We start from the raw sequence: 20,645 nt of genomic DNA, 5'->3' as shown, positions 1-20,645 counted from the left end.
GCCTGGAATGCCAACTATATTGTTTTCAGCGTATCTGCCGGTTTCGTTTTTGTTAAATGCAAAACTTTGAAAAGAAAAAACAATGCGTTTTTGCCTGAAATCAGAAATCATCACAATCAAGAGCCCACCTCTGCTGGTAAATGCTTTAATATTTTGGTTAATGTATTCATTATGAAAGCAATGGGACAGAATGCAATCATATTTGCAGAGACTGTGGCGGACTGCCGTTGTCTTTGTAGGAAACATTGGAGTGTGTAGGCCAGGGCATTGGTTAAACAATGGTTTTTATACCTTTCCCATAATGAAATGTTTTATCAGACAAGAGAATCTCGTGCGAAGATGTCTGGGTAGATTCTGAGTGACAATAAAGAGCAAATAGAGGTGACAACTGTGCTTTGCATAGATTTTACCAAGCGTTTATTTCATGTGTTTTGTGTGCTGGCGAAGTAGCTTTAATAACCCTGCAGGGGGGATACATTTTATGGTCCCTGCAGAGGGACTGTACGTAAACCACAGGGAGGTTACATCCTCCAGTCAAATCGCACCCGGAGGTAGTATGCAGAGCCGATCGCTAAATTTGAATAAAGCCCTGCAGTCCTCAGAAGTACCCCTAGGGGTGCCATACCCCTCGCTCGCTGCACAGACGTGAAATACAATCTGGGGAGTGAAGTCAAGACTGAGTTACAGATGTGTGAATTTGAAAGGCTTATTGAGGCGCCGAAACCGCGCCAGTTAACGATACTCGGAGGCAAGATTTTCCAACTCGCTGCAGCAATTATTTCATCTTTCATCAAGACCATCATGAGGTAATCTGGAGGAAAACAGCAATCGCATTATCAAATCACACGGCTGGGACCCCTCTGCCTTGGCACCTCTCTTTGCCGCATTGGAATTCTACTTGGAAATGGATGAAGAGGCTACATTTATTCACATCCTGCAAAATCAATCAGAAGCTGGTGTGAGCTTTATTCTTTGTGCTATTTTGGTCCGAATATATTATATAATTTTATGGACGCAACCGGCTTTTTTTTTTTTTTAAGCTGCAACAACTGATAAATGACAAATACTACGTCAACCCATTAGGACTTATCAACACTGACTGATCGGTATCAGTGCTTCAGTCAGATTTCAGTGTCAGTCAGCTCTGGCCCAGCTAAGCAGTGTCACTCACCCTCCACACACACAAACACACACTTCCCCCCCCCCTCCCTTTTTTGTTTTTTTTTGTTTCGGCAACTCTGCAAGTGGATGTCTTTAATCAGAGCGTCAATCAGGGAACACACTGTGTTAAGAGAATGAAGTTAAATCCAATATGAGATACGCAGATAATACAACCGTTAAAACCATCAGCTGCCTGCCAGATAACAACCCTGTCACCCACATTAAGTCGCCCCCTCCCCTCCCGTCTCTCCTCTCCTCTCCTCTCCCCTCTGTCACTTTCGCTCCTCGTCGTCTAATCTCGCTCTCTTAATGGCGAAATGAACGGTTGTTAGATCTCAGCATCTCTCCGTCGGTTCATCGGCTGCACCCCCCCCCCCCCCCCCCCCCAAAAAAAAACCCCTCAAATTGAAGTCTCTTTGCATCATAGTCTCCTTCAGGGTTATTATTGTTAACAAGAAGTCTAAATCAAGCCATGACAAACACTTTTGGATGAACTGAAATGAGATTTTCAAAACTATGGTGAAAAATAAATCAAAAGCAAAAAAAAAACTTTAACCTTTCACCAGAAAACACATTAATATCTACTTTGACAAAATACACAGAGAATCCTTAATTAACTATCCAAAATAACACAAGCATATGACAGCTAAAACACCAAGAGGTACAAAATGTAAGAAACTCGACTCGTGTTGTGTCACTTTTGTGCACCGAGAGACAGAAGTAGGGACTTTTGTCTTTAACGCTCCAAGCGTGAAGCTTTTCTAATTGGACTGACTCACTACAACATCTTGTGGTACAAAACGGTATTACAAGACCGGCCCAGCTGGGGCTAGTAGTATTACAAGATAACTTGAAAGGATGACCATGACAACTCTGACCTTCCGATTATATTTTTATATAATTGATGACTTAAAATATTGTATATAAAGAGGCTTAAAAAAAACACATTATCTGAATGTTCAACTGAGCTTAAACTAAGATTTTTTTTCCACCCTGTAATTAAAATGGACTTTAATCAAAAGTTACTGTGAGACCATAAGAGCCTTGACCTTTCAATCGCCTTTTAACAAGTCCCTGAGAGACAAATCTTCCTTTCTCCCATGCAGAGCTGTGCGCCGATCTGTGGATTAAACGTGGCGAGGTTATTCCCCAGGATTGTGGCAGATTATCCAGTTAAAGTGGCTGCGACTCCAGAGTGACCTGTTGGTCAAACTTGGACAGCTTACCAAACGGAGGAGAGAGAAAACATGCGCATGCAAACTGAGGGAGTCAATTTAAAAAACAAAAAGGAGGTCGCGGGAGATAAAACAGGACTGCAGGTGGGCCGACCAGTTAAAGCAGGTGAGGAGTGAATGCTCGGCTCAGACGCTGACAGACGGTTAAACTAAACAGACATTTAACAGACAGATAGACGGGGAGATAGCCAGCAGGGGAAAGACGGTGAACAAATGGAGGGCGACCGCGGGAGGAGGGGCTTCTGTCACCACCTGCAGGAGCCGACAGAAGCCGTGGCTGGATTTAAAACAGAAAATGTTGAGGACACAAAGATAAGATGGGACCACGGGAGATTCATCATGTTTATAGGGAAGGTGACATTTAGCCAGATGACAACCGGTTGCGTTGATATTATGAGAGCGCACAGGCGGCAGAAAATGGAAAGAAAACTTATGGAAAAGGTGGGGAAAGGAAGGGTGACTGGCGCGGAGGGAGTGGGTGTTTTTGGCGTGACATTTTGCATTCATGGATTCATGTTCCTACGAGTTTCTGCAGGGCTGACCTCAGCCTAAGCTTTGCGGTTTGTAAAACTGTGAGTGTAAATCCATTTTTAGTTAAATCGTGTGCAAAGAAACGACAGAGCACAGTTTCTTTTTAGTGAATTCAAATCATTAACCGGTGCGTTCTCTTTAAAACAGCGATACATGTATAATCAATTAACGCAGAAAAGCTGTTTATTCAAACTGCATGTGACCTCGGCCTGAAAGAAACCGCACACATTTGACCTGCGAGGGTGGCCGGCCAGGGGGAAGCCTTGCGCTTTAGAAAAATGTCAAACTATACCAACAAGCAAAAGCTTTTTCACCTAAGACCCAAATCACTCTGGAGCTGAAGCGGAAGTGAAGTCCCACCACCACTGACAGGCGTTGTGGTTCCATTTTGTGCAGTGTGCCGTCTTCAATTGGAAATGTTGGCGGCTCGATCCCCCAACCTTGACTTGTCCATGCATCACCGTACCTCTGGGAGAAGACACTGATCCCTCAAGTTCTCCCTGGTGAGCGATCGCCTTGTTTAGGTGAACGTGACATGATCACGTAAAGCACGTCGAGGCTGCTGAATCAGCGTTATGTAGGTTAGATCTTTTGACAGTTTCCACACTGTCTGACCTGCACGGCACGAAATCATCATCGCTTTTGTCTTTTTACCTTCACATGTTCGGGGCTCACCTATGCGAGTGACCGATGAGACTATTTGTACGGTTAGTTCCTTTTTTCTATGTGCAGGTGCACGTCTGGTGTCCTCACCGAGTGTTGGACACCTGTCACACACACACACGCACACACATAAAGCAAACACCTCCCCCTTGTCTAGGTGAGACACAACACACGGGTGCAGGGAGGAGATAGAGGAAGAGCGCAAAGGGCTTTGGAGAGAGAGAACCGGGGCTTTACAGTGGGACAGAGGGGGCGACGGATGGAGAATTGGAGATAAAGTAAGCTTCAGACGGCCAAAAGGCAAAATAAAATGTGCGCTGGGAGAAAGACGCACTTTGTTGAAGGGAGGACAGCGGACAAGGGGACCGGAGACTAATGCACGGGGGAGGGCAGGATGCAAGAGATGGCAGCGGGAGAAAGAGGTGGAGAAAATGGATGGAGAAAAAGAAGAGAGGTGGGAAAAAGGCAAAAAGAGAAAGGGAAAGAGAAGGGGTGAGGGAGAGGGGAGGGTCCGCGGTTCATAATCCCCTTACAGACAGCTTTGTTGAGTGATTGACAGCCCAGCGCGCCACGTTGGAGCCCGAGCACAGGAGGGGAGGGAGGGTGGCAGGGGGTGGACCGCCATGACTGGAAGGATTATCCCTCCCCTGGCTTACGACCTCACACCCCCCCTCCTCCCACGACACCCCCCCCTCATTTTTTTTTCTACGGGGTCAAGTGGTACAGGCCAGTTAGCTGTTGTTTCTCCCTCTTCACGCTCACACAGAAACCTTTTGCTTTGTCTGCCGTGATTGTGTAGTTTGGCAAATAATGCTTAATGTGGTGATGGAGGGGGGGGGGGGGGGGGGGGGGGGGGGGGGGGGGGTTAGGAGTAGGGAGGCAAGAAAGGGGTGAGGGTGGGGAGGGGGGGTGTACACAAACCCACGCAGGGCATGTACACAAGCACACGCACCCACGCATGACGCATGCCTGACATCCACACAATCACAGTGGCACACACACACACACACACACACACACACACACACACACACACACACACACACACACACACACACACACACACACACACACACACACACACACACACACACACACACACACACACACACACACACACACACACACACACACACACACACACACACACACACACACACACACACACACACACACACACAGGAAAACTGGCTCTATTCAGCATGCAGGAGCACCATGAGGGTACAGAAGCACTTAAACAAGACCTTGAGTGAATTCTTTTGTTCTAGCTAAGTACCACCATAATAGAGTTAGCTCGCCCGTCACAGGAGTGATTAAATTTGAGAGGAAACATAAGGAGAAAGCAAAGGTTTTGATTAAAAAGAGATAACATTTAAAAATATACTCAAATTACAGCACTTGTGCATGATAGTGGTATTGTTTGGCCGCTGCGTCAGGGACCCGGAGGAATCAGATACGTGTGTGCGTCAGCTGAGCACACACACACACACACACACACACACACAAGTGCGCACGTGCACGCACATAACGGCCACCCAGGACTGAGGCTCCAGATGGGCTCGGACTAACTGGGACCAGTGGCTTTTCTGGAACACACAAAATATGGAAGCAAACACAAACAACACAGCAGCTGCGAGTGTTAGCCGCCGAGCACACACACACACACACACACACACACACACACACACACACACACACACACACACACACACACACACACACACACACACACACACACACACACACACACACACACACACACACACACACACACACACACACACACACACTCTTCAAAATGTGAGACCACACAGCCTGAAGGTGATCCTCATACATACAGTCATGTGCCAAAGTCAGGCCATCACTTGGGAAATGTTTTTTTTCTTTTTATATTTCACCATACAGTCAATTTTCTCTGTATCTACATTCAATGCAACCAGTTAGTGAACCCCTCTGTATTCTTTTGGCCAAAGCATGCAAAAATGTACAAAACCATCAGGAGAAAAGAAGTGGGTACATTTGAACCTGATGATTTAAAAAAAAAAAAAAAAAGATTCCACTGAATTATTTCTGCAAGTGGTTTAGTTTTTCATCCTTGCAAAAAGAAACCACCAATGCAAAAGTGGTTCAGGGACCCAATTTCATCTGGAGTGGCCCAGACCAGTAAAATATTGAACAAAATAACCTTTCAATTTTCATTTTTTTTCTTTGTTGTGGTGCAGCGCATACGTGACGAAAACCTTTCCATTTCCACAAAACCAAACAATGATTGTCAAAAATGACTACAATCTCAACTTAAATACAATTCTAATGAAACCTTCTGGTGTAAAATACCGTTGAAGTGTCAAGAAAACGTCTCGTAAAACTGTTGCATTCATGAGTTTTTTTTACAAACTCATCCGGACAGCGTGGCTTTAAGGAACGAGGCTTTCACGACTCTGATACCTCAGAGTTGTGTTGTGTCTGCTCCTCATAAGGAATTTGTTTTCGAAAATATATCAATATTGTTGCGTTAACCCTTTGCTTGCTGGTTTGGCGGGCCGGATTGGAGCCCACGTGCCTTAAGTGGGAACTTCGGATTTCAAGGACTTCGGGTTGCAACAACTTGTTAAAGGTGACAGTGTTTAATGTCCTCTGTCACTCCACGATTGGACACGTTTTGAGACAAGGCGTGATGATCATGTCCGAAAAAACTTGTTTTCTCCGGGTTGCGCGTTCCCTGGCGGTACAGGAGGGCACAGTGGTGCCACTCATCCATCAACTGAAAGACCACGAGAGAGAGAGAGAGAGAGAGAGAGAGAGAGAGAGGGACTGTGCAAAAGCAGGGCTTTTGTCCCATCTACCCCCGCTCGCACCGGCATTCTTCGGGCTTGATTTTCTTTGTGGGGAAGGAGGGAGCGTAAGAATGGAAGGATGAAAGAAAAGAAGAAAGGAGGGAGCTCCATCTGTTTTTTTTACTCCCCCCCCCCCCCTCCTGTGGCTGGGGACCTGCAATACAGCTGCACTCCAACCGAGAGCAGGACTGGTTAAGAAGGTGAAGGATTTTTTTTCTTCTTTTGGATGGAGGTGACAAAACGAGGGAGCTAATGAGGGAGCGGGATCTTGATTTGCAGAGATTTTGAGGGAGTGGTAACATCTGCGAGTGTGTGTGTGCGTGTGCACTCCGGTTCACAGCCTCTCACCAAATTACTTTGACACCGCAGTGATAGGCAATCATGATTATTCATTCCGTCTCCACTACAGAGGACCTATTTACCGCCGGACAAGTGATGAGCGAGTGAGGAGAAACAGGAGACAACAGATCAAAAACCCACCCACAAAGACGAGGCGAGGCCAAAGGAGCTGTTAAGGAGGGACAGAGGTGGAAGAAATGACAGCAATTTAAGAAAGGAGTGATAGAGGGATGGAGAGAGCGAGGGAATAAATTTTACTGTCTGCCAACCAGCCGTAACACGATAACGGGCCCGGGTATGCAGCGAAGGAAACTTACACTGGTGGCGAGCCAGGCGATGAGAGAGAGAGAGAGAGAGTAAAGGGAAAGACAAAAGAAATGAGGAGTGGATTAGCGTTAAAGAAGTGTGTGTGTGTGTGTGTGTGTGTGTGTGTGTGTGTGTGTGTGTGTGTGTGTGTGTGTGTGTGTGTGTGTGTGTGTGTGTGTGTGTGTGTGTGTGTGTGTGTGTGTGTGTGTGTGTGTGTGTGTGTGTGTGTGTGTGTGTGTGTGTGGAGACGACGGAGCGTTCTGAGAGTGCGTGTGGGAGAGAGCGTGAAGCCGGAGAGACGAGTGTGTGTGAGGGCTTTCAGTGGAAGCTCCAGGAGGGGAGCTCTTTTGTTCACGGGGGAGCGGAGGGAGGAGGAAGAGGAGAGGGAGAGAGGGAGAGAGAGCGAGAGAGATGGAGTGGTAGACGGGATCCAGGGATATGCTACTGACTGGAAGGAGGGGGTACCTCTGAAGAAACTCAAACCCTACACTTGGATTTTTTCCAGCACTGGGAGCAATAACATTTTTCATCTGTGCATGCATGATTATGCGCGTGCGTGTGTGTGTGCGCGTGTGTGTGTCTGTGTGTACAAACTCACCACTGTGTGCATGCGTGCCTGGATCTGTGTGTACCAGTGCACATATGAATGCTGGTGTGTGTGTTAACCACAAGACATGAGGACAAAAGGCAAAAGAGAACGACAGGGCAGTCTGGAGAGCGTGCACACCCACACACACACACACACACACACACGCACACACAGAATGGTGTATTATGGGCCAGAGCCGGGGTATCAGATGATGGGATGTGGAAGGGGGCAACAACAATCCACTTCACCGCTCTTTCTATACAAGATGGATCTTGTTAGAGTTACTTGTCCGGGGCAACAAAGCACCGCCGAGTACTCCATATGCCAAGAGAAAAAAGAATAGAAAGAATAACCATTTGGAGGCAGTCAGCTAGTTCCTGCACAGCTTTAAATCATCGCTTCAGGTTGAAATACTTTTATCGGCAAGATGTCTGCGTTTCATGGAGCCGGGAGAAGCGGCCTTGTTTCAGTTTGACAACCATGCATTTCTGAGTTTATCCATCGCAGGTCTGAAAGGGGTTCATAAACTCTGCGGTTTGCATCTTTTTATTTATTTTTTTTTCCCAGCCCAAGAGAACAATGGAGCCACTCAACTGATGTCAAAGAAACTTTAGCAAACAGAGGCTGTTGGGGATGAAAAGTTGGACGTCCACATCATTATATGACCTTCTGCTCACCTTTATTAATAAATAACCTTAAAAAAGGTCAGTAAAGTGAAAGCGCGTCACCTTTTTTCCCCAGTTGTTCTCTATTTGGATTTTACTCGACTGATACCTTACATGACTGGATGCTGAGAAAAGTAATGGAGAAATGGAGTACTTTCAACTTCCTTGTCGGTATTCGTCGTGTGTCCATCTTGAAATCTCTGTGTTTTGTTGAATTAGTAATGACTAAACTGTCTTCAGGTGGAAAAGTGAGAGAAACATTTGGATCGAAATGCCGACATTAAAATCAAAGTTCGAATAGTAAAATTTCAAATCTGAGTCAAAAAAAAAAAAACTTAATACACAGCGAAGCAGCTGGGATCGCCTCATAGGAAAAAAATACAAATGTGCATCTGAAAAACGAGGCAATCTTTTTCCCTTTATTTTGCACGATAATTGTGCATTTTTTTTTCTGTCAGTTCCACTTAAATTATATTTAATGCAGAACCGTGGAAATGGAGCATGTTTTTTTTGTTTTTTTCCCCTCCGCACAGCGAGCCAAGGTCAGTTTCCCCATAGACACTAACAACGATGGGCTAATGCCAAAGCCAGATGGACTACGCTCACTGTACGGTCTTTTAACTCCTAATTAGAACTATGCATATGTGCGCACACACACACACACGCGCGCGAGCATTGGAGGAGAAGAAAGCGTGAAGCCTGGAAAAATAATCAAGGTGGCGGGAGTGGAGCACGGAGAGGTTTGCAAAAGATCTGAGGTAGAGAAGTGGGCCTGTGCGTATATGGGGTAATAAAAGTGTTGGTTTATGAGCGAGCCAGGTCTGGGGCAGCGGGGTTGTTGCTGCGGCGGGGCAGACCAGGACAGGGGTTCCCCAAGAAAGGCAAAAAAAATAAAAAAAATAAAAGCCTCTTAGCACGAGGATCATCTCTGACCCATTGTAAGTAAATGAGTGAAGATTATCTGGGAAAGCTAAGGTGCTTTGGAGTAACAGGTCCCCCTCACACACCTTCAACCACACACACACACACACACACACACACACACACACACACACACACACACACACACACACACACACACACACACACACACACACACACACACACACACACACACACACACACACACACACACACACACACACACACACACACACACACACACACACGAGCAAACGCCACGTATCGTTTTGTAGTCGAGCAGCTGTTCCGCTTTGTTACCAGGCTCCTTCCAGGCAGAGTGATTCATGTGTGCTTACTTTTGTGACTCTGTGTGTTTCAGCAAATCTCTGGATAACAGCTTTTTTTTATGCCAAAAATACAAACGTGAAATAAGATATTTAGAGGAAAGCTCCACCTGTAACCACTTTATCACTCACAGAAAGAAAAAAAAAGAAAAAGCAGCAATGGGCTGTGCGCCTCAGAATTCCAGGTCCATTTTAAACATTTGATGGTGTATTTTTATTTTATTTTTTTTACTGTCCTCCGACAGGAAGGAGAGAGATTGCGTTCCACCTCAGCTACAATGGAGTACAGTGAAAGGCGAACGTCAGGTTCTTGAGTGTGTTTCGCATAATCAAAGAGCGAGAGGGCTCCGAGTCTCGCCAACAACCGCGCAGGAGGAAGTCAATCAAAGACGGAGCAGAGACACCATTTGACTGCAGCATCAGTGGGCCAGGATGCAAACTGACTCTTGAATAAGAATAACAGATCTTACGAAACACTCGGAATATTTATTTATTTTTTATTTTTTTTGTCTCTGGTGCTCGCTGTAATATCATCTGTTTTCGCCTACACATGGCACCTCAGATGCCGGGACCCTTCCAATATAAAATGCAGAAAATCAGAAGCTGAAGATCAAGTAGGAGGTGCAAGCGGAGACAAAGTGGCCTCACCAATAAATGTAAATTACGGCACTTCATCTCCGAGAGAACTGAACTTCAAATATTGATTATACGGTGGAAGAGTAGCTTTCTTTTTTAAAGAGGAATTGATTTGGCTTTTGGCAAATTAAGTCCATCAACACATTGTTCTCCTATGAGGCGTTTGGCATCATTTCTGCCTCCGCGAGTCGTACACACTGTGTGTGAAATGTCAGTGCAGCGTGTGTGTGTGTGTGTGTGTTTTGCAGCTTCTCGTCGGAGCCTATGAACTGTGGCGAACACAGAGAGGGGGGGGAAACAGCTGCCAGTCTCTTAATCGCTCCATGCGAAGTTGATCAAAGAGCTCATTCTGCCCAAAAAGTCGATGAATTCCTTTAAAGCTTACCAGGTTTCACGCCGGACTCCGCAGGAATAAATATTATGGGACGTGTCAGTAATGAGGAATGAGGGGCAGGCTCGGTTGTAGCAGAGCAGGAAGCAGCTAGTCATGGTGGTGACCCCGAGATCATCAGTCACTGTGCCTGTCTGGGCCACGTCACATCAGCCTGTACCACTGTCAAACCCAGGCAGGCTCCCAACACCATCCATCTCTCTCTTCATTTACCTTTCGCTCCATGTCTTTCATCCCCCGCCCTTCCCCTCCACACTCTCGGCCCGTCCCCCTCCTATCTCCTCTATCTCTGCCTCATCTCACCCTGACAACACCCACTCTTTCTATTCTTGCCCTCCCGGCTCATATCGGTCGAAGATGTTTGCCAAAAACTTCAGCGGTGACAAGGCACAGCTGTCCGCCGGCGAACTCGCTCATTTGTCTCCGTTGTGTCGAGGCACTCTCGCTCCCCTCTTTAACATTCAGTTACAAAACCATTTTGGGCCTGCGTCCAATCAGAGCGGCGCGTCGACGTCCGCCGGCGGACGCCGCGAGGAGAGTGATGGAGTTTCCGCGTTGGTGAAAGTGACGGGATGTAAAGGCTGAACCTGGAATGAATCCAGGGCTCTCCACGAGGTGACTCGGTGATAAGAGGACAACAAACATTTGTCTTTTGTTTTGCATTTTCACAAGTGCTGCATCACCGTGTGTGGAGCGACGCAAGCGAGGACTGCACCTTGATACAGCTTGAGGTGTGAAAACATGAAGCAAATACTACAAACAGCACAGTTGTTCGTTCATTTCAGGGCAAAACTAGATTGAATTTCTTAATAAACTCGTTCAAATCAGCCCACGAAGGAGCAGAAACACATATCAGCTTAATAATAGAAGCAAGGACATCCTTAGGAACACAAACGTGTGGACGACGAGACTTTCCCCGATTGTGAAATTTGAAATGACACCATTGGGCAGCCGAGTTTTACAGCACAGTTTATCTGAACAACTTGTGAGGGAAACGCTGCACGGCCGACTTATATCACTGTATCATTGATCCGCCGATGATGTGTGTGACCGATGATTACGAAGCGCCATTGTTCCGTCTAAAGCGGCTTGTTGAAGTAATGAAACTCCACCACAGATCAGCCCAGTGACAAGTTATTAAGTCGTGCTGCACTGGTAAGACAAAAGGCCAAGTCATTTGATTATGACAAACAATGAAGCCACGCCATTGGTCTGCCAAATTCCACAAGATTGACCAATAGAATTAGAGCACTGGTAAAACAACCTACTCGAGTAATAACATTTCATTATTCAATCGAATGTTACGGCTGTGTAAATTTGTTCCAAATTAAACGCTGGTTAGCGTCCCGAAAGACTTTATTAGATTTGAAATGTTTCTTGTTACATGGATTCCCCCCAAAGTTTCGGTTGAATTGTCGCGAGGAGACACAACTTTTCAACGTTGGAAACTCGCAAATAAGAGCCTCCTGAATCGGAAGGCCTAATAAAACAACAACAAAGAAGCCCTGATTTGGATTTTCACATGCCACGCACAGAATCACTTAGAGCCCAGAGATCTCAACACACAGTTTAGTATTCATAGCACAGCCACACACATGCCAGCACATCCTCTGTCACCAACCAGAATCCAAACACACAAAATAACAATAGTGTCGACTCCCTCCTGCTGCTATCCTGTTTATCTGGAATGATGCCGAAGCCATAGCTGCGGCAATATGAGCCCAACCCAATGTTGTGAGGATGTGCGAAGCAGCAGCAGAGTCTTCAAACTGAGGAGTGAAAGAGGGAGGGGGGTGGAGGAGGAGGAGTGATACAGAGCGAGGAAGGAGCGGCTGCAAGCGGCGCTAAGAAACTGAAAAGGGAGGATAGATGAGCAGCATGACTGAGGCTGCCCTTACATTACACACCCCTTTGGCCTATACTGTCTTCCCCGATCCACCAGTCTGCTCCTCCGTGTCACCCGGGAGGGAGGAGGATTGACCTGGCCCAGTCCAAACGCTGCCAGGAGGGTTGGATGATCCTGCTTAGGCAGGGTGTGCTGTGAAGCAAGCTAATGAGAGGCCTGAGTGTGTGTGTGTGTGTGTGTGTGTGTGTGTGTGTGTGTGTGTGTGTGTGTGTGTGTGTGTGTGTGTGTGTGTGTGTGTGTGTGTGTGTGTGTGTGTGTGTGTGTGTGTGTGTGTGTGTGTGTGTTGGCTGGCCTTGCTAAGGGGCTCTGGGTTCAGCCACCCGGGGCAATCTGCCCAGTGATGCTCGCCACACACATGTGACCCCTTCAGACCTGTAGCCTGGATTACTGTTACCACTGCGAGCGGTGAAGCTCGTGTGCAGTCTTTTTTTTTTTTTTTTGTGCATACACATGTTTCAGAAGAAGAAGAAAAGGGAAAAAAAAAAAAAAAAACAAGCAGCTTGTTTCTGCATGTGTTCCAACATTTAAACTAGCTCAGCCAGCTACACGCTTTTAATCTCCTTCATCCTCATCATCAGCACTTTTAACAATTACCAAAACCCCAAAGTCACTTCTAAAGCCCCGGGGACCGCGGGAGTAAATGAGTTCTTTAGCTAACCCCAGCATATTTACAACAGCCCTTTATGGCCGTTATGATGTTGATGAATGTGCACTGGCCCTGCCAAATAAACTTATAATCGAGTGGTAAAATAATGAATGAAATCCGAGTGCAACAACGCTCCGTAACGCCTGCCAATTTCCTCATCTCTCCTGTTTGTTTCTGACTCCGTGTGTGTGTGTGTGTGTGTGTGTGTGTGTGTGTGTGTGTGTGTGTGTGTGTGTGTGTGTGTGTGTGTGTGTGTGTGTGCACATCAGCCCTCCCATATGTGTTTACTACCTCACGGTAGCAGCGTGCGTTTAATGCTCATGCAACAACGGGGAGATACATTAGGACCACACACTCTTCTGACATGTGTCGGACAGAGGTGGGAGGGGAGGGGGTCAACGTCGACACCCCCCCCCCCCCCGGGGGACTAAATTGCACATGTGGTGCGTGTGCAGGCGTCTTCAGAACACGAGCGGCCGCAATAGATCCGTCTCTCCGCATGTCTGCATTTTCCACGGTCAGGCTGCATACCTGTGTGTGTGTGTGTGTGTGTGTGTGTGTGTGTGTGTGTGTGTGTGTGTGTGTGTGTGTGTGTGTGTGTGTGTGTGTGTCCATCTAACCTGCCTGCGAGCCCCCCCGGAGAAGAAAAGAGAAGGTAAAGAAAAGAGGAGGAAAGATTGCAAACCCTCCGGTCTGGACCGGCTCCCTGCTCTTTCACTCGTTCCCCTGGCCTTTCCATTCTGCCACATCAGCTGAAAACCCTCCTTTCACAGCTCCTGTTGCTCTCAGCTCGTAAAGTTACACACACTTCTCTTTTTCACCGAAGAAAAAAGGGAGGGGGGGGTGGGGAGGGTGGGGGGGTTAACAGGCAGCTCCAGCAACATGGTTCATTTTCCTCTCCTACTTTCCTTGCTTTTGCACGCAGTAGATACTTTCTCATCATTTACGTAGCGCGTAAGACTCACCGAGAATATTTGGGTGTCTTTGAGCACATGCATTATTCATGTGTGTGTGTGTGTGGGGAAGGGGTGGGGGGGGGGACTGACAGAACGGGTGGGTTTCACACGGATAACAATGGGTGTGGAGATCATGCAAACAATCAGTAAACAGGTGCAGGAATGCCGCCGTTTCTTCGGCCAGACACCCTGTTTGACCTACTAACACTCATTCCAAGGCACACGCTCGCTCTGCGGATGCCCTCGTCGAGAAGATTTCTAGTGATTCTACCCATTTTCTTACTACCCCCCCCCCCCCCCACACTCCCCTTTTTTTTTTTTTTTGTACTTGAAACACTTAGCCTAGTTAGCTAGTCTTTTATCCAGCGCCAATTAGCAGGCGATTAATGAATTATTGAGAAACGGGAAGGGGGGGATTAAAATTTAATGTGGATCTTAGGGGGAATAGTTGTATTACAAGTCACCGCGAGCGCCGAGCGAGGAGACGCCCACCCTCGGCAGCCGTTTACAATAATCTACAGACATTTACTAAAGTAAGAAAAAAGAGAGAGAGAGAGAGAGAAAAGAGAAAGAAGGAGGAGGTCTGTGAGAGAAAAAGGAGGGGCGAACACAAGATTTTTTTGGCTTTAAGAACAGACGCTGAAATCAAACTCGGAGAAAAGGGCCAAGAGCTACAAAACTCCATATGCTGCGATCAGAAGAGTGACCGCCGCCAACATTCTCGCTGGCTGAATTCATTAGCCGGGTGAAAATACGTGTGCGTCCGCCAACGTGACCCGCCGCGCAGCGGGTCACCCGCACCCACCTTCCGCATTCACACCACTCCATCCTCCATCCTCCACCTAAAGTCCCGGGTAGTAATGCGAGATTCGATCTTTCATTAGGGCGACCGTGTAAGGCCAATAATAGGAGATGCTGAGATAAGGGTAATGTATGTCTCGGGGGGTAGAGGAGGAAGAGGAGGAAGAGGAGGAGGAGGATCTTCCCAAGGTGATCGTTCTGGTTCAGTTCCCTCTTCTTCAAGCAGAACCTGTATTGGCACTTGAGACTTAACTGGTATTGATTTACTTAGGGTTAGGACTGTCTCTACTCCCTACCCCCGCTCCGCTCTCTCTGTTTCTCTTTCACCTCCCGGCACCTGTCTCTGTTTATACTCCTCCCCGAACACTTCTGTCTCCCTTCCTCCTGTCAGCCTGTAGTAATTTCAACTGATGGGGCAGTCGATAAAAAGGGTGGATGTTGCACTTGATGACCTCGGACACTTTTGATCCTGTAACTTGCGACCTTCAGTCCGGGAAGTGAGGCAGGTTGTGTGAAATGTAAATAACCTACATTCAATTTGGAATTTGAAGTCAACGACGGTTTTCAAGTGAGTTCATCTTTTGCATCGTATTTTTTGGTTTTGTTTTAATTAAAGAAACAAACTACATTTCGATGTGGAAACTGTAAAATCAAAATGTTTTCCATTCTTGCTGGATAAAGTTGTTAAGGTAATGAAAGCTTCATTTGTCGAGCAACATTCTGAGAGATTTGATTCTGTGTGCAGTTATTTATTCTGAGTCGACCCTCCAAAGGAAGCGTTTTGGATGTTTTGGATGTTTTCAGACATGCAAAATGTAAACCAGATCCAGAAAGGATCATGTCTTCTTTGCATCATGTTGATATCGGAATTCTGCTTTGCATAAATTCGAGTTTTAAACGTATATTTGTGCACGAAGTGATGAATTGTGTTGACATACTCGGGTTTTCTTACCTTTCAGTGAGTCGCTATTTTTCGAGCAATGCCACTCAAGGACCTGAAGATCACAGCTGACCGATTCAGATATTTAAAGCCTTTTCCCTGGTTGGACTGTTTTTAGAGTCAAATTATGTCCTGTGGCATGATAAAATCCAGTTTCTCCACTATGAAGGTTGTTAATCTTCACATCTTATTGGCTTTTAGTTGCGAGAGCTTTCTATTGCTTTTCTCGTCTTTGTTGCCCCTTCAAAAGGTTTTTGAAATACGCTGCTGATGTAAGTACTGACATTTCTTAAAACCTAAAGACAACAGATTTTGTCTTTAGGTCTTAGGCCACGTGTTTCATCCATTGTCAGTTGTGATTATTGTTGTGACTACTTTTACACCATCCTTTGTGGAAGCCATCAGTCATTCCAATCACTTCGTTTCCAATGTCTCCTCGACAATAACCTGGAATCTGGTGTCATTACACCCGAGGACGCCTTCTCCTCCTCCTCCTCCTCCGTCATTCCCAACACACTTTATGGACGCGTCAGCAGCGCCTTAATTAGTGGCTGCATGTGACACATGTTTCCAATTTGCTCCGTCTGGTCACCGCGCTGAGGGGTGGGGTGGTGGGGTGTGTGTGTGTGTGTGGGTGGGGTGGGGGGGTGGGGGGGGGGGGGGGGGGGTTGATACAGACAGACGGAAAGTGACAAGAGGAAAATAAGGGACACAGCGACAGCCACGGGGGAAGAAAAAGAAGCACGGAAGAACGAAAGCGAGAGAGAGCAAAAGAGAGGGAGGAGGAGGAGAAGAGCCGGGACAATGCTCACACAGGCGGAAACGAAAACTGGCGGAGAGGGAGGGAGGGAGGGAGGGAGGGAGCGAGCGGAGCTGCAGGTGGACGGTCTGAAACTTCAAAGCAGCGCATCCAGCAGAGGTCGAGGGGTTAACAACGTGCCAGTCCATTTCCTACACAGACAACACGTGAACCGTACTTGCGCCCCGGCACCTGATTGATACAGACTACTGCTTCTGCTTTCCTTTTCGCCTCATTTCTGAAGTACAAACCAGATGTGTGTGGGCTCCAGAAGCCCGGCCTTGGAAGATGCGGTGCTATTTGGACAAGCGCTGCGGCTCTTAACATATTTCAGCCCTGGGCCAAAACCTATTTCTGCCCCGAGGCGTCGAATGCTAAAGTGCAGCTCTTGTCATGTAGAGAGCGAAGAGAAACAAGCCCGTGAAAGTATGTGAGAGGGGGGCCAAGAAAATAAACTGGAGAATGACTAAGCTGATTAAGTATGAATAGTAAGCTTTGAGAATAAGCTTCATAGTATACAATGGGCTTTGTATTTTGAATATATGAGTGAGTAAATCTGTGGAAATGACTGCAGAAGCCAGCGTCGAAGCCACCACCCCTCTAATTGCCAGCCAAGCCCTCCATTCACTAAGCCCCGACACCCACCTAACACTAAAGTCCATTAGGAGACAATGGCGTGGAATCACCTGTAAGGCCTCAAAAGCCCCGGCCGAGGGCTTCACAGTGGTAACTACCCTCCCGTGTCCAGCCCCACTCCCCTGTTGGGTGAATCCACCCACTGCTGACAAAAAGCCCTCATTAAGGGCTTCATGCCTGGCTCCACAGCAGGGGCCCACGCACAGTCACATCTGCGGGAGAGAGGTGGAGAAAACGGGCAGGCGGCTGTAGCCTCTGGCACATGGACGCATTAAAAACCTGTTAGAGTCAGGGAGGGGGGGGGGAGCTCCTGGCATGGGCGTGAGCAGGGGACAGATTGCCACAAGTGAGTCTCAACATTTTTTTTCCACTGATAAAAATGATGCAAAATGAACCCACAGGAGTTTCTCGTTGGGAGTTTGTGGTACTTATGCAGCCCAAAATGCATCATTGTTCCAATTTGTCGCCAGAAATGCTGCAAGGTTTCGCAGGAATGAGTCCTGTTGTCTCCAAATCTCCCCCCTCCTCCTTCACCTCCATACAAGCTGCCTTGTTAGACTCATTCCTCCTCCTCCTCCTCCTCCAACCACCAGGTCTATTCAGACAAGGGGAAATTGGCAGAGGTGTGAGAAAAGTGGTGTCGGAGAGGTGTTTAAAATGGCATTTCCTCAGCTAATGCCTGACACCTTCTCCACAGGAAAAGAAAAAGTAAATGCAAATGAGCATGGCCTAGTGGGCAGACCAAAAAGGAGGGGTGGGGGGGGGGGGGGCATGTTTGAGAGGCCTGAGGGGCCCCCTGGACTTTAATCAAGGTCATCCAGCAACAGCAATTAGAGCATCATACAAGGCTTTATTATCCCACACAAGGGTTCCCATCTTTTTTTGAGTGGTGGTGGTGGTGGTGGTGGTGTTGGTGTGGGGGCTGTTACTTACTTACAGAGACTTTTGCCAGCAAGAAGAAAACTGCAGCTGGATTATCTCCAATAATCAATACCAGTGTGACAAATTCAGAGCAGCTGTTAACCAGAGCAGCCTCGTTCAGCTCAAAGTGTATACATTCATCAGATTACACTGTTTAGATTGAGCTGCAAACAATAACGAAGGAATGATGGCTTTTGGGGACGAGTGGCTAAATGGAAAGCTTAATATAAAAATCTGAAATACTCAGCGGGATTGTGTGTATGAGGGAGGGAGAGAGAGGGAGAGGCCCTGCCCTATAGTGCAATTCTGCCTTTATTCAACTTTTGTGTTGTATTACTTACTCAACAGTGCATGCATCTATTAAATGTTGCCTGTATCCAAGTCACACTTCCAAAATCACCCCCCAACTGCAAAAACCATCAGTTCCAAACCAGCAATTACTCCATAATAATTTGAGGTCTTGGCAAGTGAGAGCTGCTCCTACCTTTCGTTCAGGGAATTCCAGTAGATGGGCTCCATATTGCTGGCCGTCGTCCCCAGTAAATCCAGTAAGAATACCAGCAGGATCCACAATCCATTCCCACCTCGTCGACACGCCATTTCAACCCCGACACTCAGCCTGTGCAGCCCCATTTAAACCGAAAACGGCCGATATCAGGTGTGCGTCTTCAGCGCCGGCGCACGGAGACTCTCAAAACAATGGATTGTGCGCGACTTACAGCCGAGCCAGGCTACAAACGGTATCAGACAGTCAAAGTGTGAAGTGAAAACCCCGCCGTACACAACCTCATGGATCCAAAATGGGAGCGGATGGCAGCGACAGGAACCACACCGAAACGTGCGGGAGAAAGTTGTTCAATCCGTGCGTCCGCGTCTCCAAAAACGGGCTTTTCTGTGCGTCGCGCGGCCGTACTATTTCAGAGCCAATCCCATGACTTTCCCGTTAATTTCTCGTTAGTTTTCCACAGAAGAAAAGAAAAACGGCGCTCCTCGGGCTCAAATATAAACTCCACAGAATCCCCCCCCCAAAAAAATAAATGTGAGAAATTCTCGTTACCCAAGAGCTATTTCTGTTGCCTTTCTGTGCGCCCTAATTGTCTTTTTCCGAACAATGTTCCCTTGTTCTCTGAGCCGACTCTGTGTGATTTCTCTCCCATTACCCTGTTTTCTCGCACGGAAATCCACCTACCAACATGACAGGGTGGACGGGGGACGAAATAATGTCAGTCTATAAGAGGAACGCAGTCGATAGCAGGCGAAAAACTGCGCAGGTAAATCATTTAAAATGGAAAAGATGTCACTCGTGTCCACAGCTCCATCCTCATAAAGACATGTTGATGCTCGGAGGGCTCAGTCAATGTTACAATCCGCTCTTTGGGAAGGGAAATATAAAATAAAACAAAAAAAGACACAGGTTGAATGAACGGGCTTGTAATAAATCCGCAAATCCTTCAAAATGGTTTGGTGGGGGAAAAGATGTTTTCCAACAAAACCCCGAGAAAAAAAATCCAAAACGATGATAAATCCAAGAACCAGTCCACACAAGGAGAACTGCGAGAAACAAAAACCAAAGCGCTAGAAAAGCATCTCCACTCTCACAAATGTCTCGCAGAGGCCGAACGTGAAACTTGCGAAGTGATGGAAAATCAGAAGATGCGCGCAGTGAGCATCGTGGACGTCTATCTGGTGCCGCGCGTCATTTGGAGAAGCAGGACGCGTTCGCTTCTCGGCCGGAGGAAGAAGGGGGGGAAAAAAAAAAGCGCTCCGTTCCTTATCTCATCCGTCTCTCTGTGCCTCAGAATCCCACTGCTTTGACTTGCCCTAATGCTCGCAGCGCATTGACAGACCGACTGGCTTGTTTGAGAGGAGGAGGAGGGAAAAGGGGACGTGGATGAATGGAGAAAAAAATCCCCATCCTCCGACTGGCAGGCAGGGCGCACTGACGGAGCGCAATTCTTCCAGGCTTTTTTTTTTTTTTTTTTTTTTTTTTTAAATTGTGGGTAGGGGCGGTATCGAACCCCCCCTTCTCCTTTCAGAACCTCCTCTCTCCTCCTCCTTCGATGAGTTTCAGGAGGCCTCCGGACTCGGACCTTTGGACTCCCTGGCGCTTTATTCTGCCTCCTTTCTGAAGAAGAAGTCCCCCCCCCACCCCCTCCTCCCCACCCTCTTTTCTAGCCGTCACCACCACCACCTCTCCAAACACGCACCAACCTGCGCCCTGCGAGCAGCTCACCACCGTGACAGAAGAGCAAGAGCGCCCTCAACGCATTTAACGCGCATCACATGTGGCACTGGAGGTGCATTGTGCTGGTGAGAAGTAAAAAAAAATAAAAAAAAATCCACATGCAATTTCAGAAGGATATTATGCAAATGTCACAGGAAAAATAAATAAATAAAAAAATCCTCTCCCCGAAAGGGAGTGGTAAATGTTTATTATAAAAGA

At 47.1% G+C, this 20,645-nt stretch overlaps 1 protein-coding gene across 1 annotated transcript in view; it reads right to left on the bottom strand.

Annotated features, from left to right (window-relative positions):
• The window catches only part of efnb3b (ephrin-B3b), a 96,346-nt gene extending 76,278 nt beyond the window's left edge, over positions 1-20,068 (bottom strand). Inside the window, exon 1 of the mRNA XM_080486884.1 lies at positions 18,687-20,068. Coding sequence (XP_080343010.1) covers positions 18,687-18,835 — 149 coding nt within the window. The 5' untranslated portion in view covers positions 18,836-20,068. The remainder of the gene's footprint in view (positions 1-18,686) is intronic.
• Between the last annotated feature and the right edge of the window lie 577 nt (positions 20,069-20,645).

This window comes from Lipophrys pholis (genome assembly GCF_963383615.2).
Source record: "Lipophrys pholis genome assembly, chromosome: 18".
Lineage (NCBI taxonomy): Eukaryota > Metazoa > Chordata > Actinopteri > Blenniiformes > Blenniidae > Lipophrys > Lipophrys pholis.
Note: the sequence above shows the minus strand (reverse complement) of the source record. Positions and strands in the feature narration are given on the sequence as shown.